The 26,920-nt window shown below is 40.3% G+C and overlaps 1 protein-coding gene across 6 annotated transcripts in view; it reads right to left on the minus strand.

Annotated features, from left to right (window-relative positions):
- The window catches only part of PFKFB1 (6-phosphofructo-2-kinase/fructose-2,6-biphosphatase 1), a 132,779-nt gene extending 109,368 nt beyond the window's left edge, over nt 1-23,411 (minus strand). For 3 of the 6 annotated variants that reach the window (XM_052662824.1, XM_052662822.1, XM_052662821.1), the window contains exon 1: nt 16,995-17,317. In XM_052662824.1, the coding sequence (XP_052518784.1) occupies nt 16,995-17,091 (97 nt within the window). In that variant the 5' untranslated portion in view covers nt 17,092-17,317. Of the gene's footprint in view, nt 1-15,863; nt 15,984-16,994; nt 17,318-23,285 lie in introns of those variants that run through there. The other 3 variants (XM_052662823.1, XM_052662826.1, XM_052662825.1) reach the window with 3 other exon arrangements.
- Between the last annotated feature and the right edge of the window lie 3,509 nt (nt 23,412-26,920).

Below are 26,920 nucleotides of genomic sequence, written 5' to 3' on the forward strand. Positions count from 1 at the left end.
GAAGAATTAAGCAACATACTAAATCAGTAGCATCTAATTGACATATAAAAGTACTACATTTATATGTACACCAGAATAAATATTTTGTTCTAGTGACCATGGCACATTTTCATGCTCTGGGCCATTAAACAACATTCAGTAAATAAAAACTGATTGACATAAACATAGTGTATTCTCTTATCCTAAAGGTATCAAAGTAAAATCAACAAAAGAATGAAGATAGGTTAAGTCTTTAAACACTTGAAAATTAAAGAACATACTTCTAAATAATCCATGACTGACAAAAGAAACCTCAAAAGATATTTTGAAAATACACATAGAACTGATTTAAAGTAAAATAAACAAACAAACAAACAAACATCAAAATATGAGGGTTGCAGCTAAAGCAATGGTGACAGAGGTATTTACAGCACTAAAATGCTATAAATTGAAAACACTATACATTGAAAAAAAAGTCTCAAATCAATAATCTAAGTTCCACTTAAAACAAAAAAAAGGAAAAAAGAGCAAAATAAATGAAAGCAAGCAAAAGGAAAGAAATTCTAGATAAGAGCAGAAATCAATGACATTGAAACCAGAATAACAATAGAGAAAATGAATAAAACAAAAAGTTGATTACTAAATAAATAAATAAATGAACCATTCAGTGAAAAATCAATGAACAACCTTTGGCAAGACTGACACATGTAAAAAGAGAGAAGATAAAATGGCCAATATCAGAAATAATCTTTAGGGGATATCACTACATATTCTGCAGTCATTTAAAAGTTAATAAGGGGTTTGGGGTTCAAGATGGCAGAGTAGAAGGACATGTGCACATCTTTCCTGTGAGAGCACCAAAATTGCAACTAGCTGTTGAACAACCATTGACAGGAGGACACTGGAACCCACCAAAAAGGTACCACAAACCCAAAGACAAAAAGGCTGCAGTGAGATGGTAGGAGGGGCATAATAATGATAAAATCAAATCCCATTCCTGCTAGGTGGGTGGCTCACAAACTGGAGAAAAACAATATGAAAGAGTTATCCCACTGTTGTGAAAGTTATGAATCCCACATCAGGCTTCCCACTTGGGGATCTGACAAAGTGAGTGAGAGTCCCCAGGGAATCTGGCCTTGAAGGCCAGCAAGGTTTGATTATAGGGCTTCCACAGGACTGGGGGAAACAGAGTCTCCAGTCTTGGAAAGGATAACAAAATCTTGTGTGCACCAAGGCATATGAGAAAGGAGTAGTGACCCTACAGGAGATTGAACAAAAATTACCTGCTAGTGTTGGAGGGTCTCCTGTGGAGGTGTTGGTCAGCAGGGGCACACCACAGGGATGAGGGCACTGGCAGCAGCAGGCTGGGAAAGTCCCCCTCGGCATAAACCCTCTTGGAGGTTGCCATTAACCCTACCATACAGCCCACAGATCCCAGGGCTGGGTAACCATAGGCCAAAGAACTAACAGGGAGGGAATGCAACTCCACCCATTAGCACATAACTGGATTAAAGTTTTACTAACAAAGGCTGTGCCCACCAGTTCAGTTCAGTTCAGTCCCTTAGTCCTGTTAAACTCTTTGTGACTGCATGGACTGCAGCACACCAGGCCTCCCTGTCCATCACCAACTCCAGGAGCTTACTCAAACTCATCCCCATTGAGTCAGTGATGCCATCCAACCATCTCATCCTCTGTCATCCCCTTCTCCTTCCACCTTCAATCTTTCCCAACATTAGGGTGTTTTCCAATGAGTCAGTTTTCATCAGGTGGCCAAAGTACTGGAGTTTCACCTTCAATATCAGTCCTTCCAATGAATATTCAGGACTGATTTCCTTTAGGATAGACTGGTTGGATCTCCTTGCTGTCCAAGGGACTCCCAAGAGTCTTCTCCAACACCACAGTTCAAAAGTATCCGTTCTTCAGTGCTCAGCTTTCTTTATAGTCCAACTCTAACACCCATACATGACTACTGGAAAAACCATAGCTTTGATTAGATGGACCTTTGTTGGCAAAGCAATGTCTCTGCTTCTTAATATGCTGTCTAGGTTGGTCACAACTTTTCGTCAAAGGAGCAAGCATCTTTTAATGTCATCGCTGCAGTCACCATCTGCAGCGATTTTGGAGCCCAAGAAAATAAAGTCTGTCACTGTTTCCATTGTTTCCCCATCTATTTGTCATGAAGTGATGGGACTGGATGCTATGATCTTAGTTCTCTGAATGTCGAGTTTAAACCAACTTTTTCACTCTCCTCTTTCACTTTCAGAAAAGAGCTCTTCAGTTCTTCTTCGCTTTCTGCCATAAGGGTGGTGTCATCTGCATATCTGAGGTTATTGATATTTCTCCCAGCAATCTTGATTCCAGCTTGTGCTTCATCCAGCCCAGCATTTTGAATGATATTCTCTGCATGTAAGTTAAATAAGCAAGGTAGCAATATATAGCCTTGATGTACTCCTTTCTCAATTTGAACCAGTCAATTTTTCCACGTCTGTTTCTAACTGTTGCTTCTTGACCTGCATACAGATTTCTCAGGAGGTGGGTCAGGTTGTCTGGTATTCCCATCTCTTGAAGAATGTTCCACAGTTGGTTGTGATCCACACAGTCAAAGGTTTGGGGAGAGTTAATAAAGCAGCAGTAGATGTTTTTCTGGAATTCTCTTGCTTTTTCAATGATCCAGCAGATGTTGGCAATTTGACCTCTGGTTCCTCTGCTTTTTCTAAATCCAGCTTGAACATGTGGAAGTTCATGGTTCACATACTGTTGAAGCCTGGCTTGGAGAATTTTTTGAGCATTATTTCGCTAGTGTGTGAGATGAGTGCAATTGTGCAGTAGTTTGAGCATTCTTTTGTGTTGCCTTTCCTAGGGATTGGAATTAAAAGTGACATTTTCCAGTCTTGTGGCCACTGCTGAGTTTTCCAAATTTTCTGGCATATTGAGTGCAGCACTTTAGCAGCATTATTTTTTAGGATCTGAAATAGGTCAATTGGAATTCCATCACCTCCACTAGCTTTGTTCGTAGCGATGTTTCCTAAGGCCCACTTGACTTTGCATTCCACGATGTCTGGCTCTAGGTGAGTGATTGCACCATCATGGTTATCTGGTCATGAAGATCTCTATTGCACAGTCCTTTTGTGTATTTTTGCCACCTCTTCTTAATATATTCTGTTTCTGTTAGATCCATATCATTTTTTTCTTTATACTTTTATATATTTTCTAAACTTTTAAAGAATGAATGTATTACCATAGAAGTTAAATAAGAAGAAAGCAAAAGATTAAATATTAGTTCTTATAAAGTAATGTTGCCTATCCTCATCTTTCAATAAATTATTTGCTACAAGCTCAAAAAATCCAATATTACAAATAAAGAATTATGGAGAATGGTTAAGTGTGATTCAGTGCAAGTCTGTAAGGTTAGGTGAACATTCAAAAATATCAATTAATGTAACCCATGATATTGACAACCTATTGAAGAAAAATATGTCAATGCACACAGGAAACACACTTAATACTTTAAAAACTAATTAGTAATAAAAATTATTAAGTTAGGAATAGATGTGAATTACTTAAACTTGATAAGGAACGTTTAAAACAAAAGCATACTGTCATTATTAGCCTTAAAAGTGAAAGACTGAATAAATAAAATATTTCCCATTTGTAGATGTCATGACCATCTACATAAAAATCCCCAAAACTATACAAATCCTTAGAACTGACAAGTGAGTTCGACAAAGTTGACAGATACAAGATCAATATACAAAAATCAATTGTGAGACATCTTTCCATGATTAGGAGTTCTATTTGCTGACATATTGAGTGCAGCACTTTCACAGATAGCTCAACTGGAATTCCATCACCTCCACTAGCTTTGTTCTTGGTGGTGCTTCCTAAGGCCCATTTGATTCACATTCCAGGATGTCTGGCTCTAGGTGAGTGATCACACCATCATGATTATCTGGGTTGTGAAAATCTTTTTTGTACAATTCTTCTGTGTATTCTTGCCACCTCTTCTTAATATCATCTACTTCTGTTAGGTCCATACCATTTCTGTCCTTTATTGAGCCTATCTTTGCATGAAATGTTCCCTTGGTATCTCTAATTTTCTTGAAGAGATCTCTCAGTCAGTCAGTCAAGTCGCTCAGTCATGTCCGACTCTTTGCTACCCCATGGACTGTAGCCTACCACACTCCTCTGTCCATGGGATTTTCCAGGCAATAGTACTGGAGTGGATTGCCATTTCCATCTTCAGGGGATCTCCCTGACCCAGGGATCGAACCTGGGTCTCCCGCATTGTAGACAGACGCTTTACTGTCTGAGCCACCAGGGAAGTCCATCTTTCCCATTCTACTGTTTTCCTGTATTTCTTTGCGTTGATCGCTGAGGAAGGCTTTCTTATCTCTCCTTGGTATTCTTTGGAACTCTGCATTCAAATGGGTGTATCTTTCCTTTTCTCCTTTGCTTTTCACTTCTCTTCTTTTCACAGATATTTGTAAGGCCTCCTCAGACAATCATTTTGCTTTTTTTTGCATTTCTTTTTGTTGGGGATGATCTTGATCCCTGTTTCCTGTACAATGTCACAAACCTCCAACCATAGTTCATCAGGCACTCTGTCTATTAGATCTAGTCCCTTAAATCTATTTGTCACTTCCACTGTATAACCGTAAGGGATTTGATTTAGGTCATACCTGAATGGCCTAGTGGTTTCCCATGCTTTCTTCAATTTACGTCTGAATTTGACAATAAGGAGTTCATGATCTGAGCCACAGTCAGCTCCCAGGCTTGTTTTTGCTGACTGCATAGAGCTTTTCCATTTTTGGCTGCAAAGAATATAATCAATATAATCTTGGTGTTGACCATCTGGTGATGTCCGTGTGTAGAGTCTTCTCTTGTGTTGTTGGAAGAGGGTGATATCTATGACCAATGCTTTCTCTTGCCAAAACTCTATTGGCCTTTGCCCTGCTTCATTCTGTAATTCAAGGCCAAATTTGCCTGTTACTCCAGGTGTTTCTTGACTTCCTACTTTTGCTTACCAGTTCCCTATAATGAAAAGGACATCTTTTTTGAGAGAGAACCAGAGAAAGAGCCTATTAAGAAGAGCCCTCCTGGGGTCAGAGCTAACCTCAAAGACTACCTTTGCCAGAGTTTAATTGGATTACACTGCTGAGCAATGTATGCTTTAAGGGCATTGTAAAATATAATAGCAATCAGCTTGTAATTTGTGAATCCCAGAATGTAACACCAAATGAAACTGATAGCTTTATAGAATAATCAGGGAAAAAGATAGTCAAAGTGAGCCTGAAGGCTTTGCCTTCCAAGTTGCTGCTATTGTTGAGTCACTTCAGTCACGTTCAACATTGTGTGACCCTATGGACTGCAGCCCACCAGTTTTCTCTGTCCATGGCATTCTCTAGACAAGGGTACTGGAGTGGGTTGCCATGCCCTTCTCCAGGGGATCTTCCCAGCCTAGGGATCAAACCCAGGTCTCCTGCATTACAGGCAGATTCTTTACCACTGAGCCACCAGGGAAGTCCCATGGCCTCCAAGAAGTAACACCAAAGGTTTCTCACTGCAGAGAAATAAACTTCACTAAAATAGGCTAATCAAGTCACAAAGTGAAGAGTTACAACTCAAACACACAGGAACAAATGAGCAGAATCAGACAATAAATATCAATATAATAAACTTTATATATGTGCTCTCTTTAATTTGCTCAGCTTCTTTAAAACATAAAATTTTGTAAAACAATAATAATATATTGGGGGTTTTAGCATGTAAATATATGATATGTATGAAATAATAACACAGAAAAGAAAAATGGAATATAGTTATATAAGGGTAACATTTCTATATCTAACTGGAATTAAGTTAGTATAAATCTAAAGTAGATTCTTCAAGATCTCTTCAAGAAAATTAGAGATACCAAATGAACATTTCCAGCAAAGATGGACACAATAAAGGACAGAAACAGTATGGACCTAACAGAAGAAGAAGATATTAAGAAAAGGTGGCAAGAATACACAGAACTGTACAAAAAAGATCTTCACAACCCAGATAATCACGATGGTGTGATCACTCACCTAGAGTCAGACATCCTGGAAAGTGAAGTCAAGTGGGCCTTAGGAAGCATCACTAGGAACAAAGCTACTGGAGGTGATGGAATTCCAGATGAACTGTTTCAAATCCTGAAAGATGATGCTGTGAGAGTGCTGCACTCAATACGCCAGCAAAATTGGAAGACTCAGCAGTGGCCACAGGACTGGAAAAGGTCGATTTTAATTCCAATGCCAAAGAAAGGCAATGCCAAAGAATGCTCAAACTACCGCACAATTGCACTCATCTCACATGCTAGTAAAGTAATGCTCAAAATTCTCCAAGCCAGGCTTCAGCAATATGTGAACCGTGAACTTCCAGATGTTGAAGCTGGATTTAGAAAAGGCAGAGGAACCAGAGATGAAATTGCCAACATCCCCTCTATCATCTTAAAAGCAAGAGAGTTCCAGAAAAAACATCTATTTCTGCTTTATTGATTATGACAAAGCCTTTGACTGTGTGGATCACAGTAAACTTTTGAAAATTCTGAAAGAAATGGGCATACCAGACCACCTGACTTGACTCTTGAGAAACCTGTATGCAAGTCAGGAAATAGCAGTTAGAACTGGACATGGAACAACAGACTGGTTCCAAATAGGAAAAGGAGTATGTCAAGGCTGTATATTGTCACCCTGCAGAGTACATCATGAGGAAGGCTGGCTGGATGAAGTACAAGCTGGAATCAAGATTGCTGGGAGAAATATCAATAACCTCAGATATGCAGATGACACCACCCTTATGGCAGAAAGTGAAGAAGAACTAAAGAGCCTCTTGATGAAAGTGAAAGAGGAGAGTGAAAACGTTGGCTTAAAACTGAACATTCAGAAAACTATGATCATGCCATCTGGTCCCATCACTTCAAGCAAATAGATGGGGAAACAGTGGAAACAGTGGCTGACTTTATTTTTGGGGGCTCCAAAATCACTGCAGCTTGTGACTGCAGCCATGAAATTAAAAGATGCTTACTCTTTGGAAGGAAAGTTATGATCAACCTAGACAGCATATTAAAAAGCAGAGACATTACTTTGTCAACAAAGATCTGTCTAGTCAAGACTATGGTTTTTGCAGTAGTCATATATGGATGTGAGAGTTGGACTTTAAAGAAAGCTGAGCATCGAAGAATGAATGCTTTTAAACTGTGGTGTTGGAGAAGACTCTTTACAGTCCCTTGGACTGCATGGAGTTCCAACCAGTCCATCCTAAAGGAGATCAGTCCTGGGTGTTCATTGGAAGGACTGATGCTGAAGCTGAAACTCCAGTACTTTGGCCACCTAATGTGAAGTGCTGACTCATTTGAAATGACCCTAATGCTGGGAAAGATTGAGGGCAAGAGGTGAAGCGGACTACAGAGGATGAGATGGTTGGATGGCATCACCAACTCAGTGGACATGAGTTTGTGTGAACCCTGGTAGTTGATGATGGACAGGGAGGCCTGGTATACTGTGGTTCATGGGGTCACAAAGAATTGGACACGACTGAGTGACTGAACTGAACTGAAAATAGATTTTAGTAGTTAAGATATATATGGAAAGCCCTAGAGCAACCACTATGGAAATATCTCAAAAATATGTAGTGAAAAAAATATTTAAAGAAATTAAATATAAAACTAGGTAAAATTAACACAAAAGAAAGGAGGAATATGGGGAAAAGACATAATGTATATAGAAAATTTTAAAATGGTACATTTAAATCCAACTGCATCAATAATAATATTAAATATTAATGGATCAAGCAATCTAAGAAAGAGGTGGAAAATGTCTGACTGGATTAAAAAGAAAAAACAAGGTCCGGGTTTATGATGCCTACAGAAAATACAGTTTAGATTTTAAGATACAGATAGATTAAAAGTAAAAGAATGTAAAAAGTATATCACAAAAAGAGCAACTGGAAGAAAGATGAAGTGGCTATACTAATATCAAATGAAAAGATGTTAAAAAACATTGCTAGAGATATGTAGCAATCAGTGTAGAACTCTGAGACCTTGGTCTTGTTTTCAGTAAACATCCCACTCCACGTTCTCAAATCCTCTAATGTGTCTTTAGTCTGATAAATTATCAGCACTCAGATCAAGGAAAGGGCAGTAATTAGCTTCTGTTCCAAATGCCTGGGAAAAACAACCAGTGATCATTAATCTTAAGCCCATATATCTGGTAAAATGTCTGCTTAGTCACTTCAGTCATGTCCAACTCTGTGCGACCCCATAGATGGCAGCCCACCAGGCTCCTCCATCCCTGGGATTCTCCAGGGAAGAACACTGGAGTGTGTTGCTATTTCCATCTCCATTGCATGAAAGTGAAAAGTGAAAGGGAGGGAAGTCGCTCAGTTGTGTCCGACTCTTAGCGACTCCATGGACTGCCGCTTACCAGGCTCCTCCATCCATGGGATTTCCCAGGCAAGAGTACTGGAGTGGGGTGCCATGCTCCTTTATTCAGGCAAGCAGGGGCAACAGTCGGCCTAAGGACCAGGCTGACTAGGGGGTGTTAGAAAGGGTGAGGACTTAATCCAAGGATCGAAGGAAGCCATAAAGATGTTAAGTATCTTGACTTTTACATTGATTGGGTAGACATCCATGATTTAAGGAAGGATATAAAAACTGCTATAAGTCCCACCTTGGAGGCGGGGGGACTCTTTACCCCCAATCAGGGTCTATGCTGAAAGCTTTGTACTTTCCTCCTCTTTAATAAATCCTATTTGCTTGCTACCTTGAGTGTTTACTCATGGATTCCATTCTTTGGCTCCATGGACAAGAACTCAGATTCCCATCTCACTGAGAAGGGACAGGTATTAGCTGTGAAAAGACAGTCTGAAGGGACAGGTATAAGGAGCTCCACAACTAGGAGTGTCTTCAGAACAATCCCAGGACATTACAGAAGCAAAGCATCATTGTTCACTGGCGGGCAAGCGGACAGAGTCACCATTTCAAATCCTCCCCCAACCCACCAGCATCTGCAGGCAGTGAGAGGAGTCCTTTTCTGAGCAGGGAGGGCTATCAGGTCAGGGTCTCCTCTGCCCTCTGGAGCTCTAGTTGCCTGAGCACCAATCATCCCAAAGCCTCCTTGGGAATCAGCACTGGGTGCCTCTCTCTGGGACAAGAGTCTGCCAGTGCTGGTGGGGACTGAGTGCTAAAATGTGGGGTTGGGAGAACTGATTCAGGGAGAGGAACATGGTTGACTGTGTGGATACAGCAAAGGGAACAGGAGGGAAAGGATGCACAGCCATGAATGCTCCTAGACAAGGCATAGTGTGCCTGGAAACTGGGGCACCACTGTTGAGATACATGTATGGGGGCTAGGTCACCATCACCTCCACATGCCAGAAACTGCCTCTACATGCACTGTTCAGTTCAGTTCAGCTCAGTCGCTCGGTCATTTCCGACTCTTTGTGACCCTATTGACTGCAGCATTCCAGGCCTCCCTGTCCATCACCAACTCCAGATCTTACTCAAACTCATGTCCATCGAGTCGCTGATGCCATCCAATCATCTCATCGTCTGTCATCCCCTTCTCCTCCCACCTTCAATCTTTCCCAGCATCAGAGTCTTTTCAAATGAGTCATCTCTTCTCATCAGATGGCCACAGTATTGGAGCTTCAGCTTCAGCATCAGTCCTTCCAGTGAATATTCAGGACTGATTTCCTTTAGGATAGATTGTTTGGGTCTCCTTGCAGACCAAGAAACTATCAAGAGTCTTCTCCAACACCACAATTCAAAAGCATCAATTTTTAAGCACTCAGTTTTCTTTATAGTCCTACTCTCACATCCACACGTGAATATTGGAAGAAACCATAGCTTTGACTAGACAGACTTTTGTTGGCAAAGTAATGTCTCTGCTTTTAAATATGCTGTCCAAGTTGGTCATGTTTTATCTTCCAAGGAGTAAGCATCTTTTAATGTCATGGCTGCAGTCACCATCTGCAGTGATTTTGGAGCCCAAGAAAATAAAGTCTGTCACTGTTTCCATTGTTTCCCCATCTACTTGCTATGAAGTGATGGGGCCAGATAGCATGATCATAGTTCTTTGAATGTTGATCTTTAAGCCAACTTTTTCACTCTCCTCTTTCACTTTCATCAGGAGACTCTTTAGTTCTTCTTCACTTTCTGCCATAAGGGTGGTGTCCTCTGCATATCTGAGGTTATTGATATTTCTCCCAGCAATCTTGATCCCAGCTTGTGCTTCATCCAGCCTGGCATTTTGAATGACATACTCTGCATATAAGTTAAATAAGCAGGGTGACTACATATAGCCTTGATATACTCCTTTCCCAATTTAGAAAGAATCAGTTGTTCCATGTCTGGTTCTAACTGTTGCTTCTTGACCTGCATACAGATTTCTCAGAAGGCAGGTAAGGTGGCCTGATATTCCCATCTCTTGAAGAACTTTCCTCAGTTTGTTGTTATCCACACAGTCAAAGGCTTTGGCGTAGTCAATGAAGCAAAAATAGATGTTTTTCTGGAACTCTCTTGCTTTTTCAATGATCCAATGGATGTTGGCAATTTGATCTCTGATTCCTTTGCCTTTTCTAAATCCAGCACTGTGGAGCTAGCTTATCTAAAACTGACTGTTGGTCCCTGCTACTGCAAGCAACTATTGCACACCCCAGTCAGTGAGTAAGTGTGCCCCAAGAAGCCACTACTGATGCTGAGCAGGGCCCTGTGGGACGCCTGGCATGGAGGCCTTTTTGTCCCTCATTTCCTATAGACAAGACTCCAGCCTCCATGATCTCTCAGTTCCAAAGGTCAGAACAGTTGCTAACCAAAGGAGGAAGAGCAATGAAACCTGAGGCAAGATTAATGGACCAGAAAGGCTCATCAAAATTAGGAGACTGGACCATCTAAGACCTTGCATACACCTTAATTGTGTTGAAGAAAGAGTACAAGACTGTTATTGCATTTATCCTTATCACAAACTCCTACCTGACTATATAACCTTTCCCTACTCACCAAGATTTGCAAGATGGCAGTGCAAAAGGACATGCACTCATCTTCTCCTGTGAGAACTACAAAATTACAACTCACTGCTGAACAACAGGCAACAGGAGAATGTTGGATCCCACCAAAAAGATACCCCACATCCAAGGGCAAAGGAGAAGCCCCAGCAAGATGGTAGGAGGGGCAAAATCACATTTAGAATCAAACCCCATACCAGCCAGAAATGCTTGGAGGGCTCAAATAAAACCTTGTGCACAGCAGGAGACCCCACAGAGAAAGAGCCAGTCCTGCCTTTGCATGTTTGAGTGTCTCCTGTGGGGGTACAGGCCTGGCAGGGGCTCTGGGTGCAGGACACCTGGTTATGGCATAAGCCCTCTTGCAAGAGGTTGCCATCAACCCCACCATAGAGCCACCAGAACTTACACAGGACTGGAGAAGCAGACTCTTGGAGGCCACAAACAAAATCTTTTGTGCAACAGGACCCAGGAGAAAGGAGAAGTGACCCCACAAGAGACTGACCCACACTTGCATGTGATTGTCCAGGAGTCTCTAGTGGAGGCATGGGTCAGTGGTGGCCTGCTGCATGGCCAGGGGCACTGAGTGCAGTGCGTGCACTGGACCTTTTGAAGGAGCTCAACATTATCTTCATTACCTCCACATTAGTTTGGCCTCAGGCCAAATAACAGGGAGGGAACACAGCCCCACTCATCAACAGAAAATTGGATTAAAGATGGCCCTGCCCATCACACAAGACCCAGATCCCCCCGTCCCTGAACAGTCAGTCTCTACCATCAGGAAGCTTCCATAAACCTCTTATCCTTATCCATCAGAGAGCAAACAGAATGAAAACCACAATCACAGAAAACTAAACAAACTGATGACATGGACCACAATCTTGTCTAACTCAATGAAAGTACGAGCCATGCCATGTAGGGCCACCCAAGACAGATGAGTCATGATGGAGAGTTTTGATAAAACATGGTCCACTGGGGAAGGGAATGACAAACTACTTCAGTATTCTTGCCTTGAGAACCCCATGAACAGTATGAAAAGGCAAAAATATAGGACACTGAAAAATGAACTCCCCAGGTCAGTAGGTGCCCAGTATGCTACTGGAATAAAGTGGAGAAAACAACTCCAGAAAGAATGAAGAGATGGAGCCAAAGCAAAAACACCTACTTGGGGATGTGACTGGTGATTTAAGTAATGTCTGGTGCTGTAAATAATGATATTGCTTAGGAACATGGAATGTTAAGTTCATGAATCAAGGTAAATTGGTCAAACGGGAGATGGCAACAGTGAACATCAACATATTAGGAATCAGTGAACTAAAATAGACTGAAATGGGTGAATTTAACTCAGATGACTATTATATCTACTACTGTGGGCAAGAATCCATTTGAAGAAATGGAGTAGCCACCATAGTCAACAAAAGAACCCAAAATGCAGTACTTGGATGCAATCTCAAAAATGACAGAATGATCTCTGTTTGTTTCCAATGCAAAGCATTCAATATCACAGTAATCCAAGTCTATGCCCCAACCAGTAATGCTGAAGAAGTTGAAGTTGAATGTTTCTATGATGACCTACAAGATTTTCTAGAACAAACACACAAAAAAGATGTCCTTTTCATTATAGGGGACTGGAATGCAAAAGTAGGAAGTCAAGAGATACCTGCAGTAACAGGCAAATTTGGCCTTGGAGGACAGAATGAAGCAGGGCAAAGGCTAACAGAGTTTTGCCATGAGAATGCACTGGTCATAGCAAATACCCTCTTCCAACAACACAAGAGAAGACTCTACACATGGACATCACCAGATGGTCACTACTGAAATCAGATTGATTATATTCTTTGTAGCCAAAGATGGAGAAGCTCTATAGAATCAGCAAAACAAGACTGGGAGCTGACTGTGGCTCAGAGCATGTCAAATTCAGACTTAAATTGAAGAAAGAAGGGAAAACCACCAGATCATTCAGGTATGACCTAAATCAAATCCCTAACAATTATACAGTGGAAGTGAGAAATAGATTCAAGGGATTAGGGATTCTTCTCAAGTGTAGATTGAACATCCTCTAGGATGACTATCTTTAAAAGTGGACAAAACCAGCTGTTAGTGAAGATATAGAGAAATTAGAATCCTCATATGTTGCTTTTGGAAATATAAAACATGAATCCACTTGAAAAACCAGCTTAGCAGTTCTTTAAATCATTGTATTAATAGACAGAATTACCAGAGGACTTAGCATTTCTACTTCTATGTATATATTCAAGAGAAATGAAAAATGTGTCCACCCAAAAACTTGTACACAAATGTTCATGGCAACATTGTTCATAATAGGCAAAAGTGGAAACAAACCGAATTTCCCTCAATTCATATTTGAATTGGCTAAACAAAATGTTGTATATCTATATAATGGAATATTATTCAGCTTTAAAAAGGACTGAAGTATCTACACATGCTACAACATGAATTAACTGAAAATATTATGCCCAATGGAAGAAGCCAGATACAAAAGAGCATGTATTGTATGATTTCATTATTGGGAAATGTCCAGAATAGGCAAATCTATGGTGACAATAAGTAGATTTTAGTGGTTTGCCAGTGGCTAAAGGGAGGGGGGAATCTGGAATGACACTAAAGCGTATAGGGTTTCTTTGGAGAGTGTGATGAAAATGTTTTGGAATTAGTAATGATGGTACATAACCACATGAATATACTAAAAACTACTAAGTTGTACACTTTAAAATAGTGAGTTTTATGGTATGTGTATTATATCTCTATCATAAACATTTTTCTTATAGGCCATCATTTAAAAGTCTATAAATGATGGAGAGGATATGGAGGAAAAGGAACCCTCCTATGCTATTGGTTGTAATGTAAGCTGGTACAGCCACTATGGAGAACAGCATGGAGGTTCCTTAAAAAGCTAAAAATAGAGTTGGCGTATGATCCAACAACCCCATTCCTGGGCATAAACCCAGGGAAAAATCTAATTTGAAAAGACACATGCCTCCCTATATTCACAGCAGCACTATTTACAATAGCCAAGACACAGAAGCAACCTAAATGTCCATCAACAAATGAATGAAAAGAAGAATGAAATAATACTGTTTGCAGCAACACGATGAACTTAGAAATTATCATGTTAAGTGAAGTAAGCCAGACAGAGAAAGACAAGTGTCATATATCACTTATAAGTAGAATAAAAAAAAATGATACAAGTGAATTTATTTACAAAACAGAAATAGACTTACAAACAGAAAAGAAACATGGTTACCAAAGAACATAGTGGGAGTTAGGGGAGAGATAAATTAGGAGTTTGGAATTAATATATGAAACCCTATATAAAATAAATCAACAACAAGGGCCTACAGTATAGTACAAGGAACTATAATTAATAACTTATAATAACCTCTAATGAAAAAGAACGTGCAAAATAATATATAGAATATATATATACATACATATATATTCTGAATTGCTCACAGTTGAAACTAATACAACATTATAAGTTAACTACACTTCACTAAAATGGTAAAAACATTATTTGAAAGTGTATAAATGATTTACCAGGTAAATATAAAGCTAAATAAAGCAAATATACATATAATAATATCAGAAAACATTGTAGGACAAAATGTTAATTATACTAGATTAGCAGAAATTTCCTTACACATTGATTACACATTCAGTTTACCAGAAATATATAGCAATTCTAAATTTGTAGCTATTTACAAAGCTTCAAAATTGACATAGTTACAGGGAGACATTAACAAATTTTTCATATCAATAAGCAGACAAAATCCTGGGAGAATACTAATTGAAGTATATAGTATTCTTAATCGAATTGTAAAATGTATATTTTTTTCAAGTGCTCATGGAATTTTTACCAAAAATTACCATATGTTGGTCCATAAAGCAAATCTCAATAGACATCAAAAAATAGAAATCATACAGTTTGCTCTTGAAGAAGGATGGAATCAGACAGGAAATGGTAAGGGCACTGATATAGCAAAACAGAAGCTGGCCCAAGGGTTTGGCACCAATTTCTAGATGACTCCTTCTGTGTCAGGCATTAACTCTTCAGTTGCTAGATGATAATCTATAGGTCTTAGCAGTCCTGAGAAAGGGACTGACGTGGCCAGGGCAACTGAGTGATATAGAAACTAAGAAAGCCCTGAGCAGTGTCTATTTACCAAATAGTCTGGAAATACTTAAAAAATTCATATGTCCATACAACTGTGCATCTGTGGAATACCAATCTGTTTTGTATGACAGTTATAGCATCAGATGCTTACTTTCAAAAGGAAGAAAGTCTGAAAATTAATAAGCTGTGCATTCAACCCCAGAAGTTAAAAGAGAAAAACAGAGTAAGTCCAAAAAAAGTAGAAAAAAAGAATAATCATGAGGAAAATGGCTAAATAAAAAGCCAGAGACATATCAGAAAGAATCAGAAGGCCAAAAATTGATTATTTTTAAAAATTTGTAAAAGTGACAAACTTATGGCAATATTGATCAAGAATAATAAAAAAAGAAGGTACAAATAAATAAGGATAAGAGGATATAATTGCAAATGAAATAGAGATTTTAAAAATATGGATATAAGTTTATGCAAATAAATTTGAAAAGTGATGTGAAATAGAATAATTCCTAAAAAAACATAATTTAACAAAGCTGACAAGAAGGAATAGCAAACTTGAATGATTCCGTAACTATTCAAAAGATTATATCAATTTTTTTTTTCTTACAAAGAAAACACTGGTCTGATGTTTTTACCTGGAAGTTGTGCCAAATATTTAAAGAACAAATAGTTCCTTGGATAACCTCTGTCAGAAAATAGAATGAAAGGAAATAGTTAGAGAGTGGCTTGCCTGCTTGCCAGCTTAATCCAATAGCCCCTTAGAAGGAATAAAAGTGGCTTGGTGGGTGAGGGTGGGATGTAATTTTCAGTCTCATCTGCGCTCCTTGATCTCCAGATGAGTGATTGAAACTGCTGATGGAGAGGAAAAGGAAGAACAGAAGGCTAGGTTTTTTTTCCCTCTCTCCCTCCATCCATACCCTCCATTCTACATAGTATATTTAACATCCTACATCTTCCTGGATCTTCCTCTCACTAGCTGTGAGCCTGGACCTCTTCTAGCATTAGCATAGTGGAAGCTTGGTCAGCTGGTCCTTAAGATGTCTGGGTCCCACAGTTCATAGCTGTCTTATCTCCACCCACCTTATGGCTCCTCAGGTCAAATTTCTTGGGCTGTAAACACCTTGATCTGCAAACTGTCCCCTGTTATCTATGGGAAATGGTATAATCTACTTAAAAAATATATTTACAGGTTTTGTTTGCTTTCCCCCTTTCTTAATTTTTCAAAGTGGACATTACACCAGTAGTCTTTCCCTGGGTGTCTTTTCCCTCAGATTCCTAGAGCAGCAAATTTGTCCATATGTGCCATGAAGGTAATGCAGGAGACAGGACACCAGCCTTTTCCAACCCAGTTAAATCCAGTTTCTCAAGGAGGAGCAAAACTGACCAATGATATGGAAGTGTTGTGTACCCAGCACCTGTCCTCTAAGAAACAATGCCAAGAATTTTATTTCACCCAAGAGCTATCAGACAGCACAAATTTCCAGACATTTCACTGAGGTCACCAAAATAAAACATTTAGGCAAACACTGATGTAGAACAGTCAGATTTCAAACAATAAGTATTCCAAATAAGCTCCAGATAAAAGAAAAAATTCTTAGTCAAAAATCCCTCTGATTAAGATGGTCTTTATGTAACCATCATTCTTTCCCTGTATTCACCTCTCTCTTTCTGTTTTCCTTTCTCTCCTTCTTTCTCTGTTTTTGACATTAGCATCTTGTTACCCTGCAGCTATTTCATCCTGCTGCTCATCTATTCCAACTTTCAGGTTGGGGTGGGGATGGACAGGGGGCCATGTCCTTTGATCTTCTACACCCATTCTACCACCACCACCTTGAAGCCCACAGAAGCAAACCCCACTTACAGCCCCTCCTCCGTTGCAGCCTGCTGTTGCCGTTGTTGTGTGGAATCCAGATCTTCTGCAATCTGGTTTGGGTGAGCTCTCCCATCTCTTGAGACATCTTAGGCGTCACAGCTAACGACACCACTATCCACAAGGTATCCGGCCTTACTTTGTCTTATTAGCTCTCTCTTCTTTTGCTGTGGCCACAGCAGGTGGTGGACAGAGTTGGGACAGGGAGGTGTGCTGGGATTCTGAGCCCTTTTGCAGCCTATCTCCAGCCTCTCTCTTGTCTCCTAGTCCTTGCCTTCCTCTGCTCTTGTATGTACCATTGAGGGCTTGGGTGCAGAGGAGAGGTTGGGCAGAGGTCAGCAGAGGCCTCTGAACTCCAAGGGCTGTGTACATAGGAGATAAGTTGGAGCCCAGCAAGGAAGGCAGCCAGCAAGACAGCCCAGGTCTGGCCAGTCACTTCCCTCCAATGAAGACAGGACTAGCAGAGTATGCAAATAAAAGACAGAAGATCATGTGCTTATGTCCTGTGTGGGGTGGGGAGGCAAAGGTGATGGAGTCAGATCTCAGCAGCTTTCATAGCTTTGCAGTAGAAAAACAGGCCCAAGCAGAATGTCAAGCTCCAGCCCATCCACATCGGAAATACAAGATTCCCAAATACAAACACACAAATACAATGTCCTTACTGAAAAAAATGTTTTGAGATAGCAATCATTGTCCCCAACTGGAAGTGGAAGGTTTACTGCCTCAATGCCCTCCCAAAGGCACTACAAACCTTTTCTTCCCCTGAATGCAGCTACCTTTCCTATTGAGGGTCCTGCTTTCCTAAAATGTGAAAGTGTGCTTCCTGGGACCCTCTCAGAGAGATGGGCACTGTTTGATCATCTTTATGCTCTCTCCAGCCAAGGCTAAATAAATCAGAGTAAACCTGACACCTTGGGAAGAGATGTGCATGCAGCCATTGCTAGGGAAAGTGACAGTATGATTGCCAACTGTCATCAGGTCCTCTAGGCAGAAAGGAATTGTGATCTGACTCAGAACTTGACTAAAGTTCTTCATGTCAAGCCATGAGGATGGAGGCCTGGGGGGAGGCTGCAGCAAGCAGACTATGGGGAATAGGAAGCAATGGCCTCAAAGTAGGACAAATCCATAGACCAGAGCCATCCTACTCAGAATTATCTTCTTTACCCTCCCCCTGATTGTTTTGAAACTTTTATGTGTAAAACTCATCTAACAGCATAGCTTACTTGGAAGATGTTCAAGTGTGCTCTTACTTCATTCTTTTGCAACCTTCCCACCCCTTGATAAACCTCCAGTGATTGGCTACATGGAAGCTCAGTTTCTTCCTCTGAGCTGGGCAACACTGGGCTGGTCTCTTGGGGATATAAATCTCCAATTCCTGACCTCCAGTGCTCTCAGCTCCACTTTGCCTTTTAAGAAGTTCCCTTAAATACATTCTCAGCATCCCAGTCTACCTAAGGGTTAGAGTCCCTCCAGTTTCTGTGTATAGATCATACCAAACTTTCAATACATTTCAGATCCTTCCCTTCTAAATGAATCTCTTGAGGCAGTGGATCACAGTGGTTAAAAGCATTGGGCTCTGGAGCCATGCTACCTGAGTGGAATCCCACCTCTTCCCCCTTGCTAGGAGACCCTGGGCAGAACACAACTTTGCAGTGCCCTGGTAAAACACTTTGTGTTTTCATCTCATAAGCGTATCTTAGTGTAGTTGAAGATTCGGTATGTTAACACATATAAAGTAATCTGGGAAATGTTCAATATATATTATGTAACACAGTGATTCCCTCTGTGAAGTAAAAATCAATCACCTCTTTGGCTAATCTACAATTTCTAATGTGATGGTGAGAATTCAGGGAACAGCAAAAGAAACTTACAAAATTATGACAAAGGGTTAACATTTGTAATAAAGAACTCATGCCAATCAATTAGAAAGATGAATTCATTTTTATTTTTTTGGTTTTATGATACAGAAGACCCCTAGAAATCATTTCATTCAACTCTCTCAGGTAAGAAAATAAAGGCCTGAGAGGGGAAGTATTTTCTTAAGGTCCTATAGCAAATTAAATCTCCAAGTCAAGAATAAAACACTGGGGATCTAACTTCTCCAGTCCAGGGTTTTTCGTTGGTTTAACTGATAAAAATAGCTTGATTTAAGAATGTGGTCCTCCAGATTAGCTCATAACATTTAGAGTCCTAGACCTAGACTTTGGAAGAGATACAATTCTCTTAATTCTAATAAGTCTCCTAACTGTATCACTCTGCTAATGCTAATAATCTTAATAATAATGCTTTACAAGTATGTTTTCCAAGGCCCACAGAGAAACATATTCTTTTTCATAGTTGCTCCTTCCAAACATTCTCACTAGCCTCACAGGGAAACTGAGGTCTCAGGAGGGGAAGTGGCTCGTCTGATGTAATGAATCTAGTCACATGAACCCCTTTACTATGTTTACAATTTTGTCCTCATGACTCTGCGTGAAAGATAATTTTAGCAGCAGGAAATCTGAGATAGGAGCTTAGCTGACTTTTGACAAGGTCTGAAAGGCAAACTTGGGGTCCAGGCTTGAAAATCCACATTAAAATTGCCTGGAACTAGCTCTGTGTATGTGTTTGTGTGTGTATGTGTATGTGTATGCATGTGTCTGTTTGTCTGTGTGTTTAACCACTGTTATCCATTGTGATCCCCAGAAGTAGGAAAACTCAACAAGCTTTATGGAAAGGCCTCAGCCCTGACTCTTCTCAATCAAACCTACTTCTACAGTCATTTATCTCTTTAAACTCCCATAGCTAAATTGTACCAGCTGACTCACTGGGCCCCCAAACTCACTGTGTACTTTTTTGCCTCTGTGTGTTTGCTTAGCCTGGAATGCCTTCCCTTCCTTTCCATTCTCAGTGAAATATGACTCAATTTTCTAGACTGGGCTCAATTCTCACCTCCTCTGAGAAGGCTTGGCTTTGGTTCTCACATTGCTTATATGCTTCTGTTTATCTGAGCAAGTATCAACCTGTGTTTTACCAGTCTACTTTCCTACTAGATTCTGAGCTCCTTAAGGATAGGTACTGGATCTCAGTTATCTGTGATCTGTTTCCAGATGTCCAGCTCAGGCCTTGGAACAGAGGATACTTGCTTAATCTACATCTCTCTGCCTGGATGAGATGAACATGTGTACAAATAATCCCCATTCAACAAGACAAATTTTATAAAAAGGGAGTATTCAGGGAACTGGAAGTGAGGGAAATAACCTGGCTGAAGGTAGAAGCAAAATGGCTGTCTGAGGAGGCCTTCAAAATAGCTGTGAAAAGAAGGGAAGTGAAAAGCAAAGGAGAAAAGGAAAGATATACCCTTTTGAATGCAGAGTGCCAAAGAATAGCAAGGAGAGATAAGAAAGCCTTCCTCAGCGATCAATGCAAAGAAATAAAGGAAAACAATAGAATGGGAAAGACTAGAGATCTCTTCAAAAAAATTAGAGATACCAAGGGAACATTTCATGCAAAGATGGCCTCAATAAAGGACAGAAGTGGTATGGACCTAACAGAAGATATTAAGAAGAGGTGGCAAGAATACACAGAAGAACTATACAAAAAAGATCTTCACAACCCAGATAATTACCATGGTGTGATCACTCACCTAGAGCCAGACATCCTGGAATGTGAAGTCAAGCGGGCCTTAGAAAGCATCACTATGAACAAAGCTAGTGGAGGTGATGGAATTCCAGTTGTGCTATTTCAAATCCCGAAAGATAATGTTGTGAAAGTGCTGCACTCAATATGCAAAAAAATTTGGAAAACTCAGCAGTGGCCACAGGACTGGAAAAGGTCAGTTTTCATTTCAATTCCAAAGAAAGGCAATGCCAAAGAATGCTCAAACTACCGCACAATTGCACTCATCTCACATGCTAGTAAATTAATGCTCAAAATTCTCCAAGCCAAGCTTCAGCAATACGTGAACCATGAACATCCAGATGTTCAAGTTGGTTTTAGAAAAGGCAGAGGAACCAGAGGTCAAATTGCCAACTTCTGCTGGATCATTAAAAAAGCAAGAGAGTTCCAGAAAAACATCTATTTCTGCTTTATTTCCTATGCCAAAGCCTTTGACTGTGTGGATCACAATAAACTGTGGAAAATTCTGAAAGTGATGGGAATACCAGACCACCTGACTTGACTCTTGAGAAACCTGTATGCAAGTCAGGGAGCAACAGTTAGAACTGGACATGGAATAACAGACTGGTTCCTAATAGGAAAAGGAGTATGTCAAGGCTGTATATTGTCACCCTGCTTATTTAATTTATATGCAGAATACATCATGAGAAACGCCTGGCCGGAAGAATTACAAGGTGCAATCAAGATTGCCAGGAGAAATATCAATAACCTCAGATATGCAGATGACACCACCCTTATGGCAGAAAGTGAAGAGGAACTAAAAAGCCTCTTGATGAAAGTGAAAGAGGAGAGTGAAAAAGTTGGCTTAAAGCTCAACATTCAGAAAAAGAAGATCATGGCATTTGGTCCCATCACTTCATGGCAAATAGATGGAAACAGTGGAAACAGTGAAAACAGTGACTGACTTTATTTTTCTGGGCTCCAAAATCACTGCAGATGGTGGCTGCAGCCATGAAATTAAAAGACGCTTACCTCTTGGAAGGAAAGTTATGGCCAACCGAGACAGCATATTAAAAAGCAGAGACATTACTTTGCCAACAAAGGTCCGTCTAGTCAAGGTTATGATTTTTCCAGTGGTCATGTATGGATGTGAGCATTGGACTATAAAAAAAGCTGAGCGCTGAAGAATTGATGCTTTTGAACTGTGGTGTTGGAGAAGACCTTTGAGAGTCCCCTGAATTGCAAGGAGATCCACCCAGTCCATCCTAAAGGAGATCAGTCCTTGGTGTTCATTGGAAGGACTGACGCTGAAGCTGAAACTCCAATACTTTGGCCATCTGATGCAAAGAGCTGACTCATTTGAAAAGACCCTGATGCTGGGAGGGATTGGGGGCAGGAGGAGAAGGGGATGACAGAGGATGAGATGGCATCACCGACTCATTGGACATGGGTTTGGGTGGATTCTCGGAGTTGGTGATGGACAGGGAGGCCTGCCATGCTGCAGTTCATGGGGTCGCAAAGAGTTGGACATGACTGGGCATTGAACTGAACTGAAGGTAGAAGGTGGTAGGAGGATCTAGAGAGTTTCTCAACTGTGAATGGGGCAAAACAAAAAGAACTAAAGAATGAAGTCCCTTCACTCCGCAAAACGATCCAAATAACTGGTTATGGAAAAAGAAAGTTTCACTCAGTATCAGAAACTCACTTACTCTAACTCAAGACTAAGAGTTGAACCACAAATTCTAATTTGGGATTAACTGTATGGAGGAAAGCATAAAGTGTGACTTCCTGAGGCATGCAGATTCTGATCATCCTCCCAAAGTATGGAATTCATGGAAGAATTTCATTAAAAGCAATATCAAGACAGTACTGATGGGTATCAAAATCACAAATAGAGTCTCTTTATTGGTAATTCTTGGAGTGTATGGATGTTAATGCATTCGTGTTAGAGTGAGGAGGGGAGATTGTATGCTTATAGATCAGATGTCTATATGTGTATATTAGGCCTTTTGTGGCAGCAGCCTAGGAGCAATTTCCTTCTTAGCCACTTCCCTGACCTACTATCCCCTCACTACTTTCAGCGCCATGCCTGGAGCCCAAGGTTTGCACTCCACAGACCACAGTCACTCAGGGAGAAGAGAGTTGTGGGTGGTATTGCCTGTGGAGGCTACAGAAAAGGTAAGATCACTAACACAGAGCACAGAAATCCTGAAATATTTCCAAAGAGCTTTGGTTCCTCTCATCCTACTATTCTTCACCTTGTTACAGCCCTCTGAGGGAAATAGGATAGGGACTTTAATTTCCATTTTAGTGAGGAGGCTACTGAAGCCCAAAGAAGCTAAAAGCTTGTTCAAAGTGCCACAGCAAACCAGTCCTATTTTATACACCAGTTGGCAGTTAAGAAATATAATATCTATCGTCCAGTTTTTTTCAAAACTGGACTAGACCAAGTGAGAGAGGCTTCTAAAAGTGCTAAGGAACTGCCCTTTGGGCCAGTGTTCCCCAAAGACAGGTCAGAATGGATGATAGATAATGAGATATAGAAATTATATTAATCCCAAACTTCCCATACACTTTAGTGAAAAATTCAAGTGACTGCCTACACTAAGAAAAATTTCCAGAGAGCCTAAAGAATGGATTTATATTTGTATTAACTCCCATCTATTTTTCTTCTGTCTCACCTACCTGTTCTCCTAGAGGTTTTTTCTTCCATCACTAATTATCTGACACACGACTCTTGCATTTAGACCCCAAAGCAGGTCCAGAGGGTGGCATCAAACAGGGAGTCTGGAAGTGCTTGTTGGTTCTTTGGGAAGGCTGGGAAGTTCCCTTGGTAAGAAAGGCAGTGTACCCGCTGTTGAAATATCAGCTGCTGTAGTTGCCAAAGAAGTTCCTGAGTCATCCGGAGCCTTTTCTCTTCAGGCCAACCCCGAAGGTCAGAACTAATATTAACGAGCTACTGCAGAATGGGGAAATGAAAACCAGCAATGGAAAGAGGCAAGATCTGGATTTCCTTAGGGCTGTTTCATATTGGTCTTCAGTGCAAATTGACATGATCCCTTACTGGAAAGTGATTTGGCAATAGGAAGTTAAGAGCAATACAAATGTTCATTTCCTTTGTTCTAATTATTCCACTCTTGGGACTCAGTCCTAAGCTTATAACTACCAAAACATGAAAAAGCTTAAAGAACCAGCATTTTAATTTTAATTGCAAGGGTATTTTCTGATGGCAACAACCTTTAAGTCCATCAGAGGGAATGTAACCTTTAATTCTTCCAAGGAGAAAAGCAGCTCTTTAGGTATTTTTTGCAGACATTGAGGATGATGGTTGGAATTCTGGGGGAAAAGTAATTATACTGCAATTCTGGGTGAGGAACCTAAGGATGCAAAGTTATACTTTCCCCTGGATATTGGGCAGGTCTATTATCTCTATTCTTATGTTCTCAGGAAACAAGTCACTAACCTGCTGATGCTCTTGCTTGTTCATTCATTCAGCAAACATTTATTAACTCCTAACATGTGTTGTGTGCTATATTAGGAGATGGGACTAATGAGATGAATCAGACATAGTCATTGCTCTCAAGCTGCTGGCAGTCTAGTGATGGAAATAGAAATCAGTGGTAGCTGTGCATTGTAAGTGCTGTGACAGAATGGACGATAGGGTGGTGTGGGGGCCCAGAGAAAAAGTGGTGCATAGGTGATTATTAAAAAACAAAAAACAAAAAACTTACTCAGGAAAGTATTCCTTGAGCTGATTAAGATATGGATTGAATCTTGGCTCTACTACTTCTGTGATACTGATTCAAATTCATTGAACCTCTCTTATTTAGCCTTAATGTCCCTTACAAAGTTGCTCTGACAAGGAAGTGAGATAAATGCATATGGAAGAGCCTTGGGTTATATTGGGAAACAGTGCTGCTCTGGACATGGATAATCCTCTTAGATTCTCTGGGTCTTGATTTTAATCATCTGAGAAATGAAGAGAAAGTACTGTCAGGTCACATCCTAGGGATGCTATAAAGCCAAAGAAAAATAATGGCTACAGGGTGGGCTGGATGAAACTTCCCCATCTCCCTCTCCCAGTCCAATAAAGCCAGAGGCCCTCTCCTAAGTCTTACTCCATTAGAGTGCTTCCCCACCCCTTCATTTTCCCCATGGTTTATTCAAAAGGTTCAGTACTATTTTGCAGCCTGCCCCCAATACACTTTGATATCTTCCCATATAAATGCACATAGAACATTTCATTATCCTCTCCTTTTCTTAACAAAAATTATTTTACATCGGAGTATAGTTGATTTATAATATTGTGTTAGCTTCAGGTGTATAACAAAGTACAGCATATACATACATCTATTCTTTTTTAGATTCTTTTCTCATATAGATTATTACAGAGTATTGAGTAGAGTTCCTTGTGCTGTACAGTAGGTCCTTGTTGATTCTCTATTTTATATATTATAGTGTGTATATGCTTTTTAAAAATTGAGGTAAAATTTGAGTGCTCAGTCATGACTGTTTGTGACCCCTTGATCTGTAGCTTGCCAGGCTCCCCTGTCCGTGGGATTGTCCCAGCAAGAATACTGGAGTGTGTTGCCACTCTCTCCTCCAGGAGATCTTCCCAACCTAGGGATCAAACGCGTGTCTCCTATGTCTCCTGCACTGCAGGTAAATTCTTTACCGCTGAGTCACTGGGGAAGCCCAAGGTAACATTTGCACAACATAAAGTTAACAATTTTAAAGTGTATGATTCAGTGGGATTTAGTACATTTTGCAATGATTTAATTTATGTGAAAAATCAAAAATAGATAAACACACAGGGAGAGAAAGCAAATTGATGGCATCCAGGTGCTCGTGGTGAAGGGCATAGGGACTAACTGCTTAATGGGTATGTGTTTCCCTTTAGGCGATGTTTTGGAACTAGGAAGAGGTGATGGTTCCTCATTCCTTTTATTATTATTTTTCATTATGGTAAAATATACATTGCATAGACTTCCCTGGCAGCTCAGACGGTAAAGCATCTGCCTACAATGTGGAAGACCCAGGTTAGATCCCTGGGTCTGGAAGATCCTCTGGAAAAGGAAATAGCAACCCACTCCAGTACTCTTGCCTGGAAGATCCCATGGATGGAGGAGCCTGGCGGGCTACAGTCCATGGGGTCACAAGGAGTTGGACACAACTGAGCAGGCATGTGCTCACACACCCACCCAACCTCCCACCAAACACACACATATTTCCCTGTATATATGTACCACAATTTCTGTATCTGTTGATGGATATCTACATTGCTTCCATGTCTTAGCTATTGTAAATAGTGCTGCAATGAACATTGGGTACATGTGTCTTTTAAAATTGTGGTTTTCTCAGGGTATATGCCCCGTACCAGGATTGCTGGGTCATATGGTAGCTTTATTCCTAGTTTTTAAAGAAATCTCCAGTGTTCTCCACAGAGGCTGTATCAACTTACATTCCCACCAACAGTGCAGGAGGATTCCCCTTTCTCACACCCTCTCTAGTATTTATTGTTTGTAGATTTTTTTTTAATGATGGCCATTCTGACCAGTATGCGGTGACACCTCATTCTAGTTTTGATTTGCATTTCTCTAATAATAAATGTTGAGCATTTTCTCATGTGTTTATTAACCATCTATATGTCTTTGAAAAACTGTCTGTTTAGGTTTTCTGTGCATTTTTTGATTGGGTTGTTTGTTTTTCTGATATTGAACTGCATGAGCCACTTGCTTATTTTGGAGATTAATCCTTTGTCAGTTGTTTCATTTGATATTATTTTCTCCCACTCTGAGGGTTGTCTTTTCATCTTGTTTATGGTTTGCTTTGCAAAAGCTTTTAAGTTTAATTAGGTTCCATTTGTTTATTTTTGCTTTTATTTCCATTACTCTAGGAGTTGGGTCATTACTCTAGGGACTTCTCTGGTGGCTCAGACGGTAAAGTGTCTGCCTGTGATGCGGGAGACCCAGGTTCGATTCCTGGGTTGGGAAGATCCCCTGGAGAAGGAAATGGCAATCCACTACAGCATTCTTGCCTGGAAAATCCCATGGACGGAGGAGCCTGATAGGCTACAGTCCATGGGGTCGCAAAGAGTCGGACACAACTGAGTGATAATTAATTAAATTAAGGAGCTGGGTCATAGAGGATATTGCTGTGATTTATGTCCAAGAGAGTTCTGCCTATGTTTTCTTTAAGAGTTTTACAGTTTCAGGCCTTACATTTAGGTCTTTAATCCATTTTGAGTTTATTTTTGTGATGGTGTTAGGAAGTGTTATAATTTCATTCTTTTACAGTTAGCTGTCCATTTTCCCAGCACC

Source organism: Budorcas taxicolor, chromosome X, assembly GCF_023091745.1.
Source record: "Budorcas taxicolor isolate Tak-1 chromosome X, Takin1.1, whole genome shotgun sequence".
In the NCBI taxonomy this organism is placed as follows: Eukaryota; Metazoa; Chordata; class Mammalia; order Artiodactyla; family Bovidae; genus Budorcas; species Budorcas taxicolor.